Raw genomic sequence first — 22829 nt, 5'->3', positions numbered from 1 at the left:
TTATGTAGCTTGAAGGTTGTGGAGCCAAATTTTAGAGGGCATGTTGCTGTATTTGATCCAAACCCTTCTACGCATTCCTCCAAACTTACTACTGAAACAAAAAACTAAAATTAAAAGTCTGACTTGAACTTCTAAAGAATAGTTTGCCACTTTTAGTTTTACTGGCTTTTATCTTAAGTGTTAACACATTTTGGAAGGGCTTCCTGGAGCTTCCTGTTATTCTTTCTAAATTCAAACATGGAAGGAAAACCCAAACTTAACAAGCCAAACTGAGGATTGAGAATTAAATGGGGGGGGGAAATGAATGTGGTTCAGCTGAGGACAGACTCGGCCTGGGCAATATGGCTTAAAAATAAAAAATTTCCATACCATAAATTATTTTAAATCTTTTTTTTTCTTCTTTTTCTTAAAATATACATGAACAACATTTTATTTGTCCTCTTTTCTGAACGTTGCCCAACAGTCAGGCTATGAGAATTTGTTTACTTATGAGAAAGTAGTCACAATATTAGCAGAATAAAGATGTAATTTTTAAATTACAAGGAAAACGTAATTTTGTTGAGAAAAATAAACTTTCTATTCTTCCAGAATAGAATAGCTCAATAGTGTCAGAGTCCTGCTACTACTAATAATTTGATGCAAATTTTTCAAAACTGAAATATTTGTAGTTAAACTTACACTAAAGTACAACCTCGCATGTTAACATTTTAATTATTCTTTGTGTTTTAGTTTGCATATTACGACTTTATTCTTCTAAGAAATATATTTAAAAATTCATAGACTAGTCCTAATATTCCGTCAGAGTTGATCTAAATTCAAAGTCCAAATAAATAGAAGCTTGTCAAACAAGATGGTGGCTCCGTTTGTGATGACATCACTCAGGACTATAGAAACTCAAGGAGTGCATTGATTTAAAAAAATAAAAAGTAGAAATTCCAAAAATTACATATTCAAAAGTCAAAAATTCAATAAATAAAAAAAGAAAATTCAAAACAAATATTTACCACCCAACCCCAAGACAAACCAAACAGAATAAGCCATTGGTGCATTAAAGAAAATAAAATTGGATATTAAAGTAAATGTCCTCTGATCTGTTAATTACCCAAGTCACTTCCCATGTGACCAGATTAGCTGTAGCTTGTTGCACACCTGCTCTCTGGGATTATCTGCATCTTCCATCCATTTGCCTCTGAGTGTTTTTGGCCTAAAATAACCCAGCAGTTTAAAGTCACCCAGCTCCTACAGACCCTTTCAACACTCAGACGTGTCCAACTCTCTACTCAACGGACGCATCGACTTCACTCAGGGTTTGGTGGCTCCCTGCTCTTCACCTGTTTTCTATCTCAGAGCCAACACCTGCTCAGTCAGTCTGCGGCCATCTTTATCTCGCCCTTTGTCCTGTCGGGGCGTCAAGCTGCAGCAGCTAAGACAGCACCTGTCATTTGGGAGACGAGGGGATTTAAGCTAGGAATTTCATTATGCAATGAAGCTGTTATTTTACCCTCTTCTACAAAGATGAAAACACAATCAGAAGTCATCCATTTAATTAGGATTGCACCATTAGAAGTGTAGGTATTACAATTTTATAAAAACTGATTCCCCTAGAACTATTTAAAACAAAACTATTCAACATTTATTATATTCTGAATATCTTCTGTCATTTTTTCCCCTCAATGTGGCAACTGAGTTATCTTCACTCAGTAATAGCGGGCACACTGAAGAGTGATATTACCGATACCTGTAAGCGTCACATTCACTGATCGGGAAAATTATATTTTTTGTCATTTCCAGTCACCACACTCATTTGTTAAGCTGAAGAAAATAAAAATGTATATAATTTATGGTTACCATTCAAACTTTGAGTTATCAAAGTTATCTTAAGTAAAATTTAAAGAGGATGCATTATGCAAAACTCACATTTTGCACATTTTTACGCTTGAATTTTGGTCTCGGCTGCTTCTAAAAACTGACCAAGTGCTTAAAAAAAAAAAGTAATTTTTTGGCAATAAGTTAATGTTTTTTTCGTGTCAAGAAAATGAGCTAACAGGCTGCGGTTGCTATTCCCCCAGATTGGGTTACCTAGCAACCCAAGCTGAGCTCCAGAACATTTAGTCAGCTAGTTTTACTGCTGTATGTGCTGCTGGAAAAGACAAGTTTTGTTTTTGAGTTACCATCCAGAAACCACTTGCTGCATTTTTGTTGGTTGTGCAGGAGACTCTACTTCTGCTTTTCAAAGATGTAGAATTGTGCATCTGTTGGCAGCCATTTTCACATGCGAGTGTACATGTTGAGTTGGGGGGAGGGGAGTGTGGTCAGCAGCTTATTTGGAGTTAAAGTGACAAGAGGCCCCAAAACATCTCATTCTGAAAAGAGCTCAAAATAGTCCAAACTTAGACTAAGATCATTATCTAAGAATGATTTCATGCCCCCCCCCCCAAAAAAAAAAAAACCATGAACATGTTTTTTATAGCCAATACACCAATCCTAACCTGTTCAGGGAAGCATAATAGGTCATCTTTAGTTTAATGGCTAGTAAACATCATGTCATAAATGCCCTTACTTGACATATTTAACTGTTGTTGCATGGATGGATGCAACTGAGAGCCAGCAAAGTCTTCAACAGATTTTTGCTGAGTCATTTCATCAAAACACAGAAAAGCTTGGAGAGAGTTTTGATGGTGCAAAGCAGTCACTGTGGTCAATGAAGCGGGCAAGAAACTAAAGCTTAGTTAATGATCTCCGTCTCGACCCCTAAAAACACAAAGACCAGTACTAATGTCACTTAGATCTCCTGTTTTGTGTTGCCCAAGTTGTAAAAAAACAAGTAGAAGGAAAAAAGTTTGTCCTTTGCTTTAAATTAAGGCAAAGGAACACAGCAGGCAGCTCAAAGATACTGTTTTAAAGAAGGGTTAGGTTATAAAACACCACCCCAAGCTTTGAACATCTTGCAGAAAACGGTTCAATCTGAAAAATGGAAAAAGCCTGACAGAACAGGAGGGGTAGGAAAAGGGATTTCATAAGAAGATTCACTTGCAGATTTCTGAAACTCATGTAGGCACGCAGAAAACAGAAGATCCTCTGGTCTAAGGAGACAAACGTTTTGGCCTTTATGGAAAACACTGCGTGTGCAGAAACACATTCCTCACTACCTCTGCAAAGATTGATAACATACTGATACAATAATTCAGCCATTAGTTTAACTGTTGCAGCAGGACACCAGAATTTAGCCATCATCATATAGATTAAACCATATTTATGCTAGAATGGCCCAGTCAAAGTCCAGAGAAGGACCTGACAATTGATGATGGATGTTCTCAAACCAGTCCGAGTGAACTGAAGCAAACAAAATAAATAAACAAATAAAAACATGCATACTTTCTTTTCCACTTCCATCATGTTTACCACATTAAAATACTAATTAAAATTAGAAATTAAACAATTTGCATTCATCCTGATGAATAGATTATTGGAATACTAATCGATTAATTATCAACTAGAGTATGTAGATGCAAAAAAAAGGAAATTTACTAGGGAAAAAAGCAGTAATTAATTCAAAACTGTATAAAATATAATTTTAAGATCAAAAAAATCATCTGTAAATATATTTTAGTCAAAACTCCCAGTGGAAAAGTCTAAGCTTCATTTGTTTCAAATTTACTAAAGAAATTCTGTTATTGCAATTTAGGCAACAAAATTTTTATTTTCTTATTTTAATAAATGAATTTGCACCTTTTAATGCATTTCTAATCATTAAAAAACTGAAGTGGTTAAATGAAATGAAAATTTGTTGAATGTGCCAAAATTTTTATCCAGTTAATTGTCACTAATCATAATTCATGTAAGGGCTGAAACTAATTAAAATTAGTTGTGAAATAACTAAAAAAAAGATGTGTTTGTAAATAATGGGATGTTCTCAGCTTACAGCTTTTAAAATAAAATAAAATAAATAAATAAATAACCCTGGTATGTATGGTAATGAAGCCTCTTCCTCAATGTCACATTTTATGTTCTTCTTCATATTTAGTTCCTCTAAAAGTTTTAAGACCTGCTATCACTTTCTGCCCAATATAGTTTTCACTCAAGGGAAAATAAATACTAAAATACATGAAACAATACCAAATATGTGGATGATCAGAACAGAAAAACTACTGACCTGGTTATTTTTACGCAGGGACAACAACATTATTATGCTTTTAGAAAATCTGTGGGTTTAATCAGCATGAGAGAGAGTGCAGCATTAAGAAGCATATTGATCAGCCACTTCTTAGATATCAGCAGTAATTGGATAATGAATCCAAACATCCAGACGAATGCATAACAATCCGACTGTTTCACTGTCATTTGAGCCGTGAACAGAACGGACAAGGAGACAAAAATGTTCATTTTTAGCAGTAATTCAGCACTAATGCTATAATAACGAGGTTTTAAAATACACAACAATGCAAGAAAATTGAGTCAAGACAGTCGGGCCTTTCTTTAGGTTCCCCTGAGAGCGCACCCATCGAGCGACAGTTCCAGGGTGTGGCTGCAACAAACTGCAAAAAGAGAGAGACTTTTCTCTCCGTTGCAGAAACCCCAGACTGGATGCATTCTCACACAAACAAAACAAAGTCCTACTATTTGACCCTAAAGTCTCTGTGATAAAAAGGTCGTTTATATTTTCCCTGGGAGTCAGTTTGAGTGATTATATTCTGGGTTGGAGATACGCAAACCAGCAGCGCCCTGTTTGCAAAAAAATGGGATTTAAATTGAGTAGAGCTGTTTAGATAGTAAACAGGACTAAAATAATAGTGTTTAACTTTAAGGCTACATATATTTATAGAAAATTGGAGGCTTTGAGAGTAAAATACACATAAAAACAGAGAGCCTGGCTTAAAAGAAGAAAAAATGCTTATCAGGCTTTTTCCTCCTTCCTTCTTTTCTGCATGAACAAGCAATTCACAACAGGAATGTGAAGACGTCCTGCTCAACTGTTTGGGTTTTAAGTAAGTGAAACAAAAGCGATTAATATGCTAAATAAATCTGTTTGTTATACTCAAGAGCCGAGACGGATTCATCAGATAAATTTAAGCACCTCACAATAACAAACAAAAGGAGTCAATTTGAAGTTTTGTCTCATTTTTCAGGGATTTTCAAGGTCATACTGGCTATAACATCACTGAGGTGATATTTAGGGTAAAAATGTTGCAGTAATTCGTTTCAGTTAGATTTAACAGCTGCTAGGAAAGATAATCCCTTAATCCGGCATCTCAGCTTGTCCTCAAAGTGAGTAGTCATCTCAGATAACCTGCAGATCATATGCAGATGATAACGGTGAGTCAGCAGAAAAGGCACATCCTTCCTCTGTCCCGCCAGATGCCACGTCCTCCCGACGTTTATTATTCCAACGCAAAGCAAAGTGGCTGCAATGGCAAAAGTAGGAGGCCAAAAATCACATAAAAACACGCCGAGACTGGACAATAAATCAATCAATAATATATAATTACAAAAGAGACATGATCCGTATCAACAGATTACACATCTGATTGAATATTCAATATATAGAATACGATCTAGAACCGCACAGCATTCTGGGAGATGTAGGCAGAGGAAAGGGCTAAGAAAGTGAGTTTTTGTTTTTACCAGGATAACAACTCATTTAGATTAAAAACTTATTTTTCCAAACGAGTCCTGGTGAAAAGGCAGCAACAAAATGCTTTAAAAAAATAAAAATAAAGGTGTGAGGATGGAGAGGAAGAATCAGGACAGGCGGTTTGGCAGGAACAGCCACTATTAATTTTAGATATTTAATTTTAAAAAGTGCATTAGTAAGATTTGAAATTTGCTTTAAGCTACTAACTAATGCTTGATCAAATAATAGAGGTGTGACCAGTTAGCTGTGATTTCTATTGAAAACAGTGTTGCACTCCATTTCATTTCATTTATTTATTTTTTTACAAATGGACCAGAGCAAAAGAACCACTATCAATAGTTTTAACTTCCTTCCACAGTCCAGGCACAATAGAAAATGTATCAACAACTGGCTGCTGCTACTGTTGCATTTATTACACATTTTCAGACATCTGTGTTTTTGAAGAAGCTCATATGAAGCGTAATACAAAGTGAAAGTTTCAAAGTACGTACTTCTAATCCCACCCAAGAAGAGCTGTGATGATTAACAATTCAATATTTGAATTGCATGCCTTCTGAGCAATTCCAGCCATAAGTTAATTATAATTTTCTGTGGTTCTACAATTGATTATTGGCATCTAAAACTTTAGATACTCTTTGAATAACATAACTGAGTAATTCTAGCCATATTTTACACCGATTGCACAGAATATTATAAACGTGAAGTAAACGGGAACAGATTTATGATCATATCATCAGCTTTATAAAAATAATGGCTCAGGTCTTATTTTGACAAAAGTGGATGTTTCCCAAAACATCTCTTGGAAAGAAAGAGGTGGTAATTTGTTGTTTTTTGGGGGTTTTTTAAAAAAAGAAAAAAATCCCTTGGCAAAAGAAAAATACTTAGGCCATCGTTTTAGGAAGTTGACAATATTTGAATTAGAAGTTATACTTTGTGTTATTTTATGTAAACTCGGTCTAACCACATTATATTAGATCATTTGTTGGCAGTTTTTATTAAAATAAGTAAATAACCAAAATTACCAAGTTATTTAGAGGGAGGGGCTGAGAATATTTTAGGGAGGCTTCAGTCCCCCTAAAATATTCTTAGTGACGTCACTGAGTTTGGCTATGACATAAAATACGCAGTAAAATATGTCAAAATTTGGATTTGGAATCTAACAAAAGGCGGAAATGGGGAGGGAAATGCGGCATTGCAATTTTGCCAGGCGTCTGACAAGCTCTTTTTAAATTTTCCCCTTCTGTGAGCTGGAGCTTTTATGGTTTTATTGAGATGTCTTCACGTTTTTGGAAACTATTTGTCAGAGCGCTGATATTTGCAAATGGAAACGCTCTTAAATACCAAAGCTGCTCTTGGTCCACTCAGCCATGATGAATGAACTCTGAGTAAACCCTGACCACTCCCCTCTGCTTTATTGAGAAACAAGGGAAACATTAAAGTTTAATTTTATTGCCTCATTAACACGACCCTCGTGGTTGCAGCTGCTGTCAGCTCCCTGCTGCTAACTGCTACCATCACTAACTTCATTACCATCACCGCTAATTAATCCCTCAAAAACTAATTTAACCATCTCCAGAGACTTTGTCCGCTCTCACCCCACCTTTCTTTACATTACCTGTTCAACAAGGCAGAAAACAAAGCCGGTTCATCCGCTGGTGGTGCTGCTGTTGGGGGATTACTCCATGCATGTGTGGCAGTCACTGACTGTCAAGAGGCGAGTCTGTCCACAGGAAAAACGAGCTAACAGTCAGAAGTGGTCGGTAATCCTGAAAAATAACACATTTTTCATTAAGCGACATGCCTAAAAAGCTCAAATTATCACAAAGATTAAGACTTATTTACTTACCGGTGCCTGGCAGCCGTACTCGCCTCAAACTCTGAATTACTCCCAAGTACCGCGTCAAATAAGGGCAAGGAACTCACAGCTACTTCCGGTGGAAAGCTCAAATTAAGATCAAGGAACTCATACCCCACACATCTGCTTTTGCTTTGCTATCAATATTGGGTTTGAAAATAATTTACTAAGCGTAATGAAAACCATACAATAACACAGAAAAATGTAGGGCGCTTTTACAAAGTTTCAAACTACGATCTGTGCATTTATTTTGAAATTCAAACAACCAAGTTCCGGTTTTAGAGAGGTAATTATCGGAAATTGTTGCAGTCGCTGTTCGGCGATCATTTCTGCGCCTGCGTAAAACGATGATTCATATTTTTGAGTAAATGCGTCTTTCCGTTATAATTCCTGTCACCCTCTAAGGTAAATGTCACGATATAAAAACGAATAACTAGGAAAAAGTTGAATAACATAACATCCGACATAAAAAACATAACAATAAATTAGGATTTAATAAAATAATCAAAAATTTACTGTAACACACTGGCAGTCTGATTAGCATCATCCTACTTTATCAACAATGCTATTTCCGAACACAGAGTAATTTCCACAGAAAAGTTTAAAAGCAACACAAAGATATTTATTTTTCTTGTGTATTTCACATTTCCTCTATCACTTTTAGTAATACTGTATCTCGTTCTAACGTTGCCACTATTCACTGTTCATAAAAAGTTGATTATTAATTACTTATCATAATGAAAGTTTGCTCTTCCGACAAACACATTTAATCTATATTAATCACAAAAACAATAATGTGGTCAAATAAATTAAATAAATTCAAATAAATTAAATTTGACTGAAAGTATTTTTGTTATTGCTACCTATAAAAGTTTATCTTTAGGTTAAGCCAACGTTAAGATAAATTGTCTGTCACCCATGTAAATCATATTACTTTCCACAGTATTGGGTGTAATATTAATTAAATATTATGAGGGTATTTTAATTTGTTTCAGTCTTTGTTAATATAAACTGGATCTTTTGCTTTGTAAAAATCATTGAGATCACATTTGTTGTGATTTGACCATAAACTGAAATTAATTAACAAGTAATCACTTCAGAGTGTCAATATTTCAGACCCTTGTTGACTGCTCAATCATTACTTTTTTTTTTAGGAAATTAATCATCACACACCTGGACATCTGCTCCTCATTTTCCCCAATTAGTCATTTAAACATAATTTATCTCTCTTTAATGGTTTTATTTGTAATGGTCTCACCTGTAGTTTTGCTGGGGTTTTTAGTTTTGTTTTTTTTTGTTTCATTCTTTTGTTCTATTATCACATGGAAAAAAACTGGCACCACAGTGGCCCTCTAGTAATTTTTGTACTAAAAATGAATGACGTAAAACATTTACCCGATACATCGAATGTAATCCACTGTGTGATACTGCCACCTGCTGGTGAGTTGTTGCTAATGACTGCAAAAGCGACACCTGTTCAATCTCTTTTGTTTCTTTTTGAATTATCCACTTAAACAAAACTTTTACGATCACAGTCTGATCTTCAAGTACATTTCCAATAAATCAGAATTTATTTTAGAAAAGTGAAACTCATTTATTGTAATAGATGTAACAGCTGAATGGGCCTTGAGTGGGCATTGCTTCACAATCCCCGAAAGGCTGCAGCCATCCATGTTATCTTTCACATTTTTCCTTCCACTAAACTTTCTGTTGCCTGTTGGATGATGTTTTCCTCATGAAAAAATATCTTCACCTTTTCTGAAATCTAAAATATTTCTTATTAGTTTTGTGTAATAGAAGTGTCACGGTTAATTTGACTTACTGAAGCCAATAAAAAGCCCAAGCCTGGTGTAAAAAAATCCCTATTTAAAAAAATTTACAACCCATAATCTGGTGGGGGGCAAACAAAGCCTGGTGGCCCACCAGGCTGATGTATTTTGCATGACTAGAACTTTTTAAATATTTTAGACTTATCGAAAGTCATTTTATGTTCTGGTGGGTGAAAATTACTTTCTACTTTTTGTACTTAAGTGGATTTGAAAAAGTAAAAGTAAAGTAAAAAGATTTTTACTTTTACTCAAGTAGAACAGTCCAACCTGTACTTTTGCTAGTTGATAAATCACTTAACGGCTTTGTGCCACAATACATTAAATACTGTTGTTGACCTCTCAGGGCTTCTGGTTCTGGCCTACTCTGAATCCAGAACCAGAACCAGACATGGAGAAGCAGAATTCAGCTTCTATGCACCGCAAATATGAAAGAAACTTCCAGAATACTGCAAAACTGCTGAAACACTGCGTGCCTTTGAATCGAAACTAAAAACTCTTCAATTAAACATTAATTAACAATTTGATGTGTAACAATGGCACTTGACAAAGTGTAATATTTCAATTGTTCTATGACTTTGTATTTTTCTGTCTTTATGATGTAAAGCATTTTGTAATACCTTATGTGTTATACAAATAAAATTTTATTGATCAATACTTTTACTAGAATATTTTTTTCATGCAAGTATCTGTACTTCTACTTAAGCAGAGAATGCGAGTACTTCTTTGACACCTGCGTCTGTTAACGTGTACTAAACGAAGCTTTTACTTTCTCTTCATTTGAGTCTCTTCGGGCAAACTATCAGTGTCACGTAAATAAACCTCCACAGGCAGTTCTGGTTGGGGGTTTAAACCTGTCAGTCACCGAGGAAGAAATTAGATTTGTTCTCCGCTGCCTGTTGGAGATGGAATCCCGTCTCTCCGTGGTGTTGATAGGCTGTTTTTCCGTTGATGCTCCGTCAATGTGAAAGCAGGAGGGGAGGAGGAGAGGAGAGGTCAGCGCGACTAGCAGTGCAGATTCCTCACCAAACAGAAGCAGGGAGTCAGTAAAGTTGATCATAACCACCAGTTTCACTTTGATGCTGGTGCAGCAACCGTGAAATAACGAGATGAGCTCAACTTCTTCACCGGTAAGCTTCCAACAGCCTGTTTACCTTTGACCTGTCAGCTGTCAGCTGTGTAGAAGCGTTAGCATGTTAGCTGCGTTAGCTTATTTGTTAGCTACGATGCTAACGCTGTTTGTTTACACCCTCCATTGTTCCAAATAACAGCAGCAGTCTTAGCTGCAGCTGCTCTCTAGCCTCTTATCCGGTGTTATATATAAACTGTTAACCTTTTATTATGAGTTTCCTTAGTTATACTGACTAAACTAGCGTAGAGTCTCAACTTTATGAACTATTGTTTACTGTGGGGTTTAAAGGTAAATCTGCAGTTAGAAAGCACAGATGGTACGGTTTATGTACTGCTATTTATTTTTTTCTATTTATTGCATGCTGTAATGAATCCGTGTTTCCAGTTTGTAATAATTCAGTTTTAACAAAAAATAAAATAAAATAATGGATTAAGAGGGCCATTTTCAAACAGACAAATCTCTGAAAACATACAGCTGATGATTATTATTATGAAAAGTAAAAATTGAAGATGGCGATGATGGAAATAAAAAATAATTGGAAAACATTTATGTACGTTTTTAAATCTCTAAGGGAGAGAGAATTAAAGTTTGTTTTTTATGTTAGTTTTGAATTTGTCACATTGTTCATTGAAGTAAATAAAGTAAAACTTCTGGGTTTCTGATTCTGCGCTGCAGACGATCGGGGAGTTCTTCCTCATCCTCAGTGAAATGGGTTTCACAGAACAACAGATCCAGGCAGCGATGCAGGCGGGACATCTTTCTGTGACAGAAGCCGCTGAATGGTAAATAAACTAAAATAAATTTCAAGCTTTTGAAATGTATCTCAAGCGTCTTACGCATTACCTCTCATTTACAGGCTCTTACAGGGTCAGTATCCACGCCATACGTTGGTTAAGCAGACATCCAAGTCTTCTGAGACAGCACTCTCTGCTTTTAACCCACCCAAAGACGCAGCGAGCAGCTCCACGCTACCTGCTTCTTCTAGTGACAGCAGGGGTAAAATAAAAAACCCAAAAGCTCCTCATCAGATAAAAGTTAATTAGTCTGATTTTATTTGATTTATTCTTTTCTGTTTTCTTTAACAGCAGGTTCCTCTCTAGTCCTTAAGCTGTCTGAGTCGACCTCCCAGTCTCCTGATCCTCCTCCAGTTGAGTCGCGGATCAAACAAGACAAGAGCGACTTCGAGGAGAAAGAAAGACAACGTGTGGCTCAGAAAGTCCTGGCCGAGAAGAAGCAAAAGAAGCAGGTCAGACCAAAGAGAACAGACGTGAACATGTGCCGGTTTGTTGGCAGCTTTTGAAGAAAATTTAGTTTTTTGTTTGTTTTGTTTTGCCAGGAGCGCGAGATGGTGTTAAAGCGGATAGCTGAGGATCGGAAAACCTTGCAGGAGAAAAGCCACGGCGGCTCTGGTGCAGACACGGCTCCTCCCAGCAGCGAAGGCCAGAAACTGGGAGGAAAGGTCCAGACTAATGTTGACAACAACTGTATCCTCATGGTTAGTGTTCACTTATAAAGCAGTAGAAGGTGATCAACCTAACATACGAGTAAGCCATCAATTAAAACTGATAACTTACTCAGACGTACTTATGACACGTGGTCTGGGTAATCATGTTTTTACATACGTTTTTCATTATTTTATTTTAAAAAATATTCATTTTGGTGAGCAGAATAGATATGTTTCTGTCTTATAATATATATGTGCAAACATATCCATCAGCCATCTAGTTGAGGCAATTTAATCTAGTTAATGTAACTTGAATAATTTTTATTTAAAAGGTAATGCAACTTAAATCTATCTATTTGAGGCAACTTGGATCTACTCAATGCAGCTAATCTATGCAATCTAATCTGTCTAACTTGACTTTTAATTTAAAATTTTTTCTCACATATTTATTTTGTGCATTGCGGCAGATCCGGCTTCCCTCCGGTGAATCCATGCGTGAGCGTTTCTCCGCCGACGCGCCTCTGCGCAGCGTCGTGGAGCACATCAGCGGTCGCCACCCTTCCCTGTCCCCCTTTTCCCTCCTCCAGGGTTTCCCCAGAAAACGCTTCGGCGAGGCAGAGCTGGCGTGTTCGCTGCGCTCTCTGGGCCTCACACCGAATGCCGCTCTCTGCATTCAGACCACGCCACCAGAAACGCCTCAGGACCCGCCGAGCCCGGCAGACCCTCTGCCAGTGCCTCTCAATGAGCCGCTTCCGTGTATTTTCCCACCGCCGCTGCCGCATGTTCCCGTTCCAGAGGAGGCAGAGAGGCAGAATCCAGCGGCGGGTCACCGGCTCCCGGACGATCTGTGGGAGGAGGCTGTGAATTATGCAGGGATACCGAGAGCCAGTCCTCCGGTCTCTGGACCTTCACATTTCTGGGGTTAGTACCATACATAAAAAAAACCAGGATGTGAATTTTATGGAAAATGTCTCTAATCCACACTGGGTTAAAATTATAAATATAGGTTCTATTATTTGTACTTCTAGAGGTGCAGAAAAAGAATTGCAATTCTTAGTACCGTTATTGTGAATCGATTAAAAAATTCTCAAAAATAAAATTTGAAATGTGTTTAATTTGTTCATCTTTGTCGCTTCTATCTGCGTATCACATTACGGTCCACTCGCCCACTGTATATATTGTGATTTCTTTGATATTTATTTTCTGAAGAGAAAGCCAGGCAGCTAAGCTAACCTGCAGCCTGAAGTGACCCAATTCCGATTTTATTTTATTTTGGCCGTCATGCGACCTGTATCTGATCTTTTCATTAGTCTGAACAACTCAGAGCCACCTGGATATGCGTTTCTAAATCCGATATGTATCCGATCTTTTCAAATGTGACCTGAATCTGAACAGCCAGGTCGCATTCATTCGACTTGAACGTCATTGATCCTCGACAAACGTCACTATTCTGCGCCCTGATACGCGTAAGCGGGAAGAAAAACAACAATTATGGCGACGATAATGAAGATTGAGCTAACAACTTTAAAATTGTAAAATATACTCCACCATTAGCATCCACGTTTATATACACAGTGAGCACTACTTCTTCTTTTTATAGCGGTTGGCAAAACACTGCACACGCTCTGAAGCTATTGCGCCCTCTACTGCGCATGCGGGAAACTTTCAGGTCATTTGTCGTTCACACAGGAGATCACATACAAGTCGCATTGATTTGGAAATATGAACGACGACACCAATAAATAAGATTTCACAAAAAAAAAAAAAAAAATGAAATTGTGTTGTCAATTACTCTGTTGTCAAATGTAATACTGATGTTGGACATTTAATTCAGAAATAAACTGCTCACCCTGATCAATTTTAGTTTTCAGGATCTTTGGCATGATTTTTTTTTTTACATGAGAGTCACTGGAGTGTGGATTATGTTCCTGCTCTTTGACAGGCCGAGGTCAGCGACTGGTTCCTGGTGACCCAGAGGATCCTGGACTGGAAGCAGATGAGGGACCGGAAGCAGAGGAAGAACCACCACAAATTCCCAACGGTACCGATCCTTCAGATGATTCATTCCTCCCTTTGACCTACGTTCCTCTTACTCCCTTTTCCCGCTTACTTCCTGTTTCCACTATTTATCCAGTGGAAACTTTTTCCTTCTCAGGACCTTCCAGCTGCAGGAACAGAACCACTCCAATTTATTCTCCATGTTGCAAAGATTCACTGCTTTACAGAAGATTTGACTGAAAATCTGGGAACGTGGGTCACATTTGGGAGAGATTAGGATTAGGAAATGTGTTTGTCGACTTATTCGCTACTGCAGAGCAGACAGGGAAAAGAAATCCCAGTTCAGATATTTTAGTTTATTTTTAGAAACGACTAATTTAAAATACTGGTTTTGTTCTGTATTTTTTTAACGGCAGATCCATTTAATGTGCTTGAAGTGATTTATAAAGAAAAGCCTGTTAATACTGAGGATAATTTGTAGATTACAGCCAGAGTTGGGTAGTAAATAGTTACTAAAGTAACTTTTTTTGAAAAATGATTGATAATTTGATCAGTTACTCAGTACTTAAGCAGATGTTTTTACCAAATACCTTTTCACTCAAGTAATTTCTTGGATGGGTCCTTTTTACTTTTGAGTAAAAACAATGTACTAGTTTTTGTGTTCTCTGCTCAGGAATGCCAAGGCTGCCTTTCTTCCCGGAGAACAGGGTGCGAGCAGGATTTGAACCCCGACACTTCTGGCCGGACCAGGGCAATCGCCTCAGGTGGGTCGCCTGACAGGAAGCCACTAAACCGAAGTTTAAATTATAAAATGTAATCATTAAAGACTGCCGCAGCCCGATTGAAAGGTTTTACTATGAGTTTATCTTTACTAAACTGACACTGTCCTCTTTTTCTCTGCTGTTAGAGCTTTGACTGCATATTTAGCGACATTTCAGACAAAAATAATTGGCATTGATCAAAATCGGCTTTTTAAAGATTGTAATTGTGATCGGCCAGAAAACTGCAATCGGTGCAGGCCTAAACACGTAGCGATATGTTTTCTGTGCTTCCTCGTGTGTTTCCAGAGACGCTCCAGAGGAGGACCAAGCTGACCCCGAGGATGCAGAGGGTCCAGTTGCGCATGTAGCTGCAGGTCAGGCTGCGGTGGAGCGGCTTCAGAGGGCTGCTCTGCAGGAGGACCACAGCGCCTCCCAGGGACAGCCAACTCCACCTAAAAGACCCTTCAGGACACCAAACGTGCCATCCTTATGTGCCTTGGCCATCCGTGCAACTGTCCACCTCATGACGGGTAGGACGCTGTGAAAGGAAAACACTCCTGAAGTCTGGTTCTCTCTAAGAACGAAGCGTGTCACCCCTGCAGCTCCCAGCATGCAGTACAGCAGCAGCCTGGCGGGCCTGACCCCGGAGTTGGCGGAGCTGCTGCTCAGCCACATGTCCAGAGAGAGGCTGCTCCGCCCGCGCACCCTGGAGCTCTTCTTCGGCTGCCAGTTGCAGAAATTAGTCCTGAACTGCTACCCTTACTCCACCAACGAGCTCCTGCGGCAGCTGCGAGCCTTCACGACGCTGAAGCACCTCAGTCTGGTCAACTCGCCTCTCATCACAGGTAGGTGCTGCAGAAATCTGCCTCAGCTTTACGTTTCTTCCTGATCTCATGAGCCGGTTCTGTCCAGATTCTGGTCTGTCGGTCCTCCCCAGTCTGGTCAAGCTCCAGTCACTCAACCTGGCGTCCTGCAGCAAACTGACCAACTCCTGTCTCCAGTACATCACAGGTTAGGATTCTTCCCATAATGCAACTGAGAGCCAGACTTTAAATTGGTTATTATATAAAAGTATCTTTATCCCCTTTTTTCACATTTTGTCTTGTTAGAACCACAAACTTTGATCTTTTATTTGGTTTTTATGGTGAAAACATGGCGCTCTGCTTGACGTCTCAAACACCGTTGGCGCCCATTTTTTTTCTCAGAAAAGCACTGAGGTCTGTTGTGAACTTTGTCGTTAAAGCTCCTTATTCAGTTTTATTTCAAGTAGGTGTTTTCAAGGTTTGGAAAGTGTTGGACTTCTGTATGAAATCCTTGATAGTCAGACTGCAGGTTTGGTAATAAATTGCAGTCCAATGTCTCTTCATTTGAAAAGCACCATTTACAGTTAAAACAAAAAGATAACAAAAAAGACTAAGATGCATTTTTATTCTCACTGTCTGAAGTTAAATCAGGTAAAATTGATCTTGTTTTAGTTCAGTTAGAATTATAAAAATTCTTTCTATTTTCTAAATGCCAGAAAACTCAGGGAAAACATTTTTTTTACTTTGTCCAACCAGTCAGGTGTATAAGGTGTAAGAGACATTTCAAAACAGAAAATGTTATTTCAGTCTAGCTTCCCCTGCTGTAAAATACTATTGCAATATATTATTAATGACAGTAATAAATAATATCATAATAGTGAATTTAAACTATCTTTTTTAGTTTATTTTTATTGTTTTTAACTCCAAAGTGGTGCTGAAAAGGTTTGAAAACTTACCCTGAACGTGTTTGAATTTTACTATGGGTAAAGTTGATTAATTACTTATTAGATAACAGAAAGTTGTGAAAAAGAAAAAGTTTAGAGAATCTTACAGTAATTTCACCCATAAAGGTTCTCGTGAATTTTAAATTCATCCTGAATTTTAAATGTCCACATCTTGGGCTCCACAGTTAGTGAAGGACTTTACAACAAACACTCAAAAAAACACTGAAGTTTGTGGTTGTAACATGACAGAATGATAACAGGTTGACTAAATATGAACACTTTGGCAGATGTTAAACCTTGGTCCACCAATTATTCCTAATGAAATGTTTATTCTGGTTTGAAGGCTTGAAGAGCCTGTGTGTCCTGTCCCTGGATCAGACCAAAGTGACAGATGCTGGGATGGTTCAGTACCTCCAGTCGGCTCCTTCCTGTCTCTCTCAGCTCAGCCTGAACCAGACAGAAGTGACCGAAGCCACCCTGGCTGTGCTCCCCACTTGCGTACCACAGCTGCGACTCCTCAGCATCAAGCAGACGAAGGCACTTCAGCTTATTTTAACCAAACACTGTTTGTCTTAAGAGTCTGGTCTGCCATGTTTCTTCATCTTGTTGTGTGTTGGTGTTTCAGGTTAAAGATATTTCAGCTCTAGCAGGGATGTCCAGTTTGCAGACTTTGAATCTGAACGGGACGGGCGTGACGGAGGAATCTCTGGAAAGCATCTCCACCCATCCAACTCTGTCTTCTCTGAGTTTAGGAGGAATCTCCGTGAAAGATGGGAATCATGCCCTCAAGATTATCTCAGGTTTGTAAATTGAAATGTGTGTAAATAAACCAGGGTGTCCTTGTGTCCTTAAAATGTCTTAAATTTATTAGAAAAAATAAGTGGGCCTTAAATATGTTAATCACCAGTCTTAAATTTTGTCAAGCGAACGCTTGAGTCGCTTCTTCGTCGTGTTCCTTGACTTAAGGCGGTTGAGGCTACTAGCTCCTAATATACCTTTTCTAGTTAGCAAAGGTATATTAGCAGCTATATGTGTAATGTAAACAGAGGGAGGAGAAAACACTGGCTATCCAACTAGCTAAAAAAGTGAACTAGCAAGGTAGCAACCTCATTTTTTGCATCTAATTTGGTTTCAGTGCAAATTTATTACCAGTTGACTGGATTGCTTGTGTTGCTAGCTGCTAATATATCCTTGCTAGCTTGCAAAGGTACATTAAAAGGAATGGAAATGAAGGAAAGAGAAAAACTAGCTGGCTAAATAAAATAGCGAGCTAGGGAGTTGGCAAGTTCACTTTTTTGTGTCCATCATGGTTTAAATGCAAATTTATCTCCAGATGGCTGGATGATGTTCGTCCTCACCTTTGGATCACTTCTGTTTCCAACCCATAAGATTGTAGCTGCTAATATATTCTTGCTACCTAGCAAAAGTATATTAGCAAGAATAATAATACGAAAATAACATTATGACTTCATCGTTGTAACATTACGACTATTTTCTCATTATTTTGACTTTTTCGCAATTTTTTTTAAAGCATGGCCCTAATATAATAATCTTCCTGAAGTCTTAGATTTCATTCAAATGGTCTTAAAAAGTCTAAATTTGATTGAAACCTCAAAACGTGTAAACGGATGATGCGAAGGAAACAAACCAAGCTAAATCTCGATGATTCCCACTTCCCCCCAGGTCTGAAGTTGACTCACCTCACGCTTCCTGGACGCCACACTGTGACCGACGGGGGGCTGGCGTTCCTCTGCCGGCTGACTCTGCTGTCAGAGCTGGACCTGAAGGATTACACACAGGTCACAGACCAAGGAGTCAGCCAGTTAGCCGCCATGACCAGGTCAGTCCAACACCTCCGTCATGTCAGGAAACGCTTGTGGGCGAAACGTCCACACTGATGGGAGTGTCGTGTGCGTTTGTGAACAGGTTGAAGAAGCTGTCTCTGAGCAACACGCAGGTGACGGACGCAGGGCTTCCCTCTCTGCGTGGCCTGCTGGAGCTGCAGGAACTTTGTTTGGACCGAACGGCGGTGACGAGCCGAGGAGTGGCCGAACTAATCACCTGTCTGCCTCAGCTTCAGGTAATTTACCTGATAATATTAGTGGAGCTGCAGGGGTTGACATGAGTTCTGCTGGTGTTGGGTATTATTATTAAAGGTTATACTTAAAAAGATATATCGATTTAAGAATAACTATAATTAAATTTGGATTAAATGCAGAAGTAAGCATGAAGAGGTAGCATGAATAGGTAAGATCAAATGTGGAAAACCACATTTGATCTTATTACAACTTGGAACTTCACATTTATGGAAAGTGAAGAGTTTCAAATTACAACAAAAAACTTCAGAAAAAATTATTTAAATGTCAATTTTTTAAACTGAGAAATACACAGAAATAATTTATTAACTGCAGAATTTATTTATTTGTTTTTCCTTAACATCCCAGTTGTGTTTCTACTGTGTTTTTATATTCATTTAGATATACTTATTACTTTATTCAATTATTTGACTTGCTTTGAGAGTTTTAAAATTTCGTTGAATGCATGTGCCTCAATTAAATGTTTAGATTTTAATTTAAAAACTAGACATAATAATTGTATGATTTATTAAATTATTTTTGTGTTCCTGTGCTGAAGCATAATTGAATTTTTTCAACTACATCCATCAAACTTACTAGAGGTCCCTCTTCAGAGACCCTGACGTCTGATTGGCTGCTTTCACTAACATCCTGATGTCTGATTGGCTGCTTCAAGAAAGTCAAGAAAACTTTAAAAGTTTGCTATGGTCAATATCTCCATTGGAAAGACCAGAAATAACTTAACATAATTCAATTGATTTTAAAAATTGCCATAAACTTCAAGCTTCTATAACTCTAGTTATACAACTCGAGTTTTGGTCTGGAATATTAAAAAAAGCTTATTAAAAAAAAATTGTAGCTTAACATAGGTATTCTTGACTTATTTTAATTTGAAAATGAACTTCTGGTACACAGTATCTCCTTTAGAAAAGTCCCCGTGACTAACATGACATTTATTTTGAATGTTTGTGTTTATCATGTGAGTCGAGAGCTTTGTTTTGGTTATAATTTCCTGTTTTTTAGGTTTTGGGGTTAGCCAGCACGCATGTGGGGGACTCGGTAGTGAGGAGGGGTCTGATCCACTGTCATCAGCTGGTTAAGATCAACCTCAGCCACACACGGATCACGGACCAAGGTACAGCTAGCTCGTCTTCTTTAAGCTCATCTCTGCTTGGTTGAGTGATAAACTGCTGTATTTTTTACCCTTGCAGTAAAAACCCCCCAAAATACAATCAATAATTAATTGACGCAAAACAATTAATGGTTTATTAGATTAAATTAGTTCAAATCGATTAACTAACAACGTCCCTTAGCCCTTTTTTTTAGTGTTGTAGTTTGGCTGCTATCCAGCAGAGGCCGCCGCTCGTTATCCTTCAGCCCAGCCGTTGATATACAAAAACAAAGATGGCGGAGATATTATCTTTACGGGAAAGAGAATCGGTCCAAGCTGAGTTTATGGATTTTTTTTATGTAACAACAGAGAAAAAAATGGTAACATAAGCACTACTTTGAGGGCTGTCTGAATGATATCACTTCGTGGAGTCAGTTTTTAACTTTAAAAGCAAGTAGAGGTGGTACTGCGGTACTTTATCTTTCTTACCTCGATGTCCAGTTGCAAAAAGCTTCAGGTCGTTATTAACAGGTTTAGCCCACAGATTCTTTTGTTCCCAGTCCTTTGTTGCAATTACAGAGTTTCCTATAATTGTCTCAATAGCGTCTAAAATATTTTTTGTTGTATTAGCTGTAACTTCTGACCGGAAGAATCGTTTGCAAACGGAAGCACAGCTGCGACTTTTTTTCCCCTTCTTTTTAAACATCTATGTAAGTAATGAGAACAGTGCCATCTAGTGTTTGTTAATAGAAATTGCACTTAAATTTGTCTTCAAAATACGGGATAGTTCTCGCATTTTATTCTTTTCAACTTTTCTTTGTCTATTCAGCCAGCTAAGATGTTCCTGTTTTGCTATATTTTTTTTTATAAATTCCTTAAGTTTATTCATGTGAAACCCCCCCACAATTTCTGTTTGTTCGGTCAGTATTTAATACAGATGAGAAAAAAATTGTTAAAATGTATTATTTTTAATTTTTTTTTAATTAAAAAATTTATTTTATTTAAAAACTTAAATTATGAAAACATTTTGTCATCTAGACAGAATAGGAAACTCAAGTTTTCTATTTATTGATGAACTCATTAATCAATAATGTGCATCCCTGCCCTGCAGGTCTGAAGCACCTGAAAGACATGCGTCTAGCTCAGGTCAACCTGGACGGCACCGGGGTCAGTCTGATGGGCATCGCCAACCTCCTCTCGCTGACCAACATCGGCAGCGTCCGGGCCACCAACACTCGCACTATTCCACTGGACGCCGTCTCAGACGAGGACTGAGGATGCCTCTGCTTGGACGAAACGAACACTGACGAACCTGAGCACGGCTGCCTGCTGCTGGCCTTGGCACCATGCTGCCACCCGGACCAACTGGAAACGGCATTGAGTAAAAACACTCCTCCAAATTGCACTGTCTCAACTCCAGCTAGTGCCGGTAATCTGACAATCGCTGAAACCTTAAAGGGACAGTTCAGGGTTTTACAGAGAAGTTCTGGTTCTGAGCAGCAAATAATGGTCCTGGTGTCTTTATTTGGTCCAAATCCAGACTAGTTTATCCTGGAAGCTGAAGGTAACTGCTCTTCTACAGCTCTGAAACCTTAAAGTTTTTTTATGCTTTTGGGTATAAAGACAAGAATAAAAATTTATTTTAGCACTTCTTTTTATTTCATAGAAGTTTATGCAGTTGCTCTTTTATGAGCTTCAGATTTTCACTGGATGGGATCATGGGAAATTAAGGTTGTAGGGGGTGCACCACTAATAATCTTCCTGTGTGAAACACGTACCAGGGTTTCTACCCAGTTTGGAGAATTATGATAGCATTTTCCAGAAAATAAAGGGCATTAAAAGTATTATTTCCAGACTTCATCTCATCACATTGTTTTTATGCCTGTCCTTTTATATATATATATATTATATATATATATATATATATATATATATATATATATATATATATATATATATATATATATATATATACTGTTCTTCCATCTCTACTTTTCAACCCTCTTTATGTCCTTCCTTCCTGATTATTTTTAAAAATTCTATATTTAATTCTAGAAATTTCAACCTGAACTTAATTTTATTTTATACTTTAAAAATAACATAAAAAACTCTGAACTCAGAAAGGTGTGTAGATGTTTCATACAGGAAGCTAATCGAATAAGTACCGCCTCCTACCTTTTGCCTAAATAAGCAACCAAATAAAAAGGTTCCAACTGATCTGGATTTGAACTAAATTAAGACAAGTTATTTTTTTTTCTTTTAAGATATTGCATATATATGTAAGCTTTAAAGAAAAGAAAAAAAGCAGAACCTCAGTCCAAAACTCTGAACTTTTCCTTCTGCTTAATTAATCGGTTTAGGAAGTTTACACTCAGCATATAGTTGCTGATTTACACTCTGCAGCATAAAGTCGTAAGACTTGATAAACATTACAGCTTTAACTATGTGAAGGAATGCAGGTCAAGCAGCATGAAAAACAGACTAAGGCAGATTTATTTTAATTTCTATTCCTGTTTTTTTCTATTAGAATCTTGACGTCAAATGTGGAAATGCAGTGCCTTGCAAAAGTAGAAATCAGATCTTAAACTTGTGTATTTTATTGGGATTCAAAGTCATAAACACACACTAAATAGTGCATTTGTGAAGTTTTAAATCTGGATCTTAATGGAAGAACATGCTTGGGTCAGATAAGCTTAAAATGAAGTGATGGCAGCATCAGCCTGTGGCAACAGGACAGTTGGAGGGAGATAACAGAAAAAAGACTACGAGAGCTACAATGGAATGTCCTAGTCAAAGTCCAGACTTGAATCTAAGAGCTGAAAATCACTCAGATGTGCTCCACTAACAGCTGTGCTGAAGAAGACATAAATCTTAATACACATAAAAAGGAGGTTGTTACCTCTTCAGTTTACAGACAGTAAAAGTGTAAATTACTAATATACATTTTGATTAATTCATTGGGTTTCAATACTTTTGCAAGGCATTGTTCAAGAACAGTTAATTTTCATTCAATAATAAATTAATCATCCTGGTACAGCATGGCCTCCAGTTTCCTCCTAATGTAATTTATGCCAAGAAATACCAGTCAAGTGTAAATCTTTGGGAATTCAGCCATTTTGATTTTCATAACCAAAACAAACTCGCTTTAAATCTTTTCCTTGTTGCAATAGTTTATTTTCCCTAAAAGGTAATGACTTTGATACAGTCCCTGTAAATGCATAAAGAATAATAAAGACTTCTCCAATTAG

General features: G+C 37.7%; 2 protein-coding genes across 5 annotated transcripts in view; one reads left to right on the top strand and one right to left on the bottom strand.

Annotated features, from left to right (window-relative positions):
- slc4a2b (solute carrier family 4 member 2b) overlaps positions 1-7570 on the bottom strand; it is a 49176-nt gene extending 41606 nt beyond the window's left edge. For all 3 annotated transcript variants that reach the window (XM_088001484.1, XM_015007212.2, XM_015007214.2), the window contains exons 1-2: positions 7479-7570; positions 7248-7398 (exon numbers count right to left, since the gene is read on the bottom strand). The gene's annotated coding sequence lies outside the window, so the exon portion shown is untranslated. The remainder of the gene's footprint in view (positions 1-7247; positions 7399-7478) is intronic.
- Positions 7571-10105: 2535 nt separating this feature from the next.
- Positions 10106-22828, top strand: LOC106929952 (uncharacterized). Of its 2 annotated transcripts, none has more exons than XM_015007218.2 (17): positions 10106-10443; positions 11121-11227; positions 11302-11441; positions 11534-11691; positions 11782-11940; positions 12357-12810; positions 13832-13930; positions 14561-14651; positions 14955-15178; positions 15251-15493; positions 15561-15659; positions 16739-16932; positions 17021-17195; positions 18079-18235; positions 18322-18475; positions 19494-19605; positions 20693-22828. In XM_015007218.2, the coding sequence occupies exons 1-17, from the start codon at positions 10423-10425 to the stop codon at positions 20854-20856; spliced, it is 2751 nt and encodes a 916-aa protein (XP_014862704.2). In that variant the 5' UTR covers positions 10106-10422; the 3' UTR covers positions 20857-22828. The 2 variants fall into 2 exon arrangements, with proteins under 2 accessions (XP_014862704.2, XP_014862703.2); XM_015007217.2 differs by having other exon boundaries at positions 10108-10443; positions 11531-11691.
- Position 22829: the final 1 nt, after the last annotated feature.

This window comes from Poecilia mexicana, unplaced genomic scaffold (genome assembly GCF_051168715.1).
Source record: "Poecilia mexicana isolate PSO_F unplaced genomic scaffold, ASM5116871v1 scaffold_20, whole genome shotgun sequence".
Taxonomy (NCBI): Eukaryota; Metazoa; Chordata; class Actinopteri; order Cyprinodontiformes; family Poeciliidae; genus Poecilia; species Poecilia mexicana.
The sequence above is the reverse complement of the archived record's forward strand: the minus strand, read 5'-3'. Positions and strand labels throughout refer to the sequence as shown.

What these genes read in the sequence shown, in the direction of transcription:
- LOC106929952 (XM_015007217.2), top strand. Translation starts at nt 10,423, where the DNA reads ATGAGCTCAACTTCTTCACCG. An exon ending in TTCTTCTAGTGACAGCAGGG is followed by an intron (nt 11,442 to 11,530) that starts GTAAAATAAAAA and finishes TTTCTTTAACAG; the next exon opens with CAGGTTCCTCTCTAGTCCTT. An exon ending in ACCACCACAAATTCCCAACG is followed by an intron (nt 13,931 to 14,560) that starts GTACCGATCCTT and finishes TTCTCTGCTCAG; the next exon opens with GAATGCCAAGGCTGCCTTTC.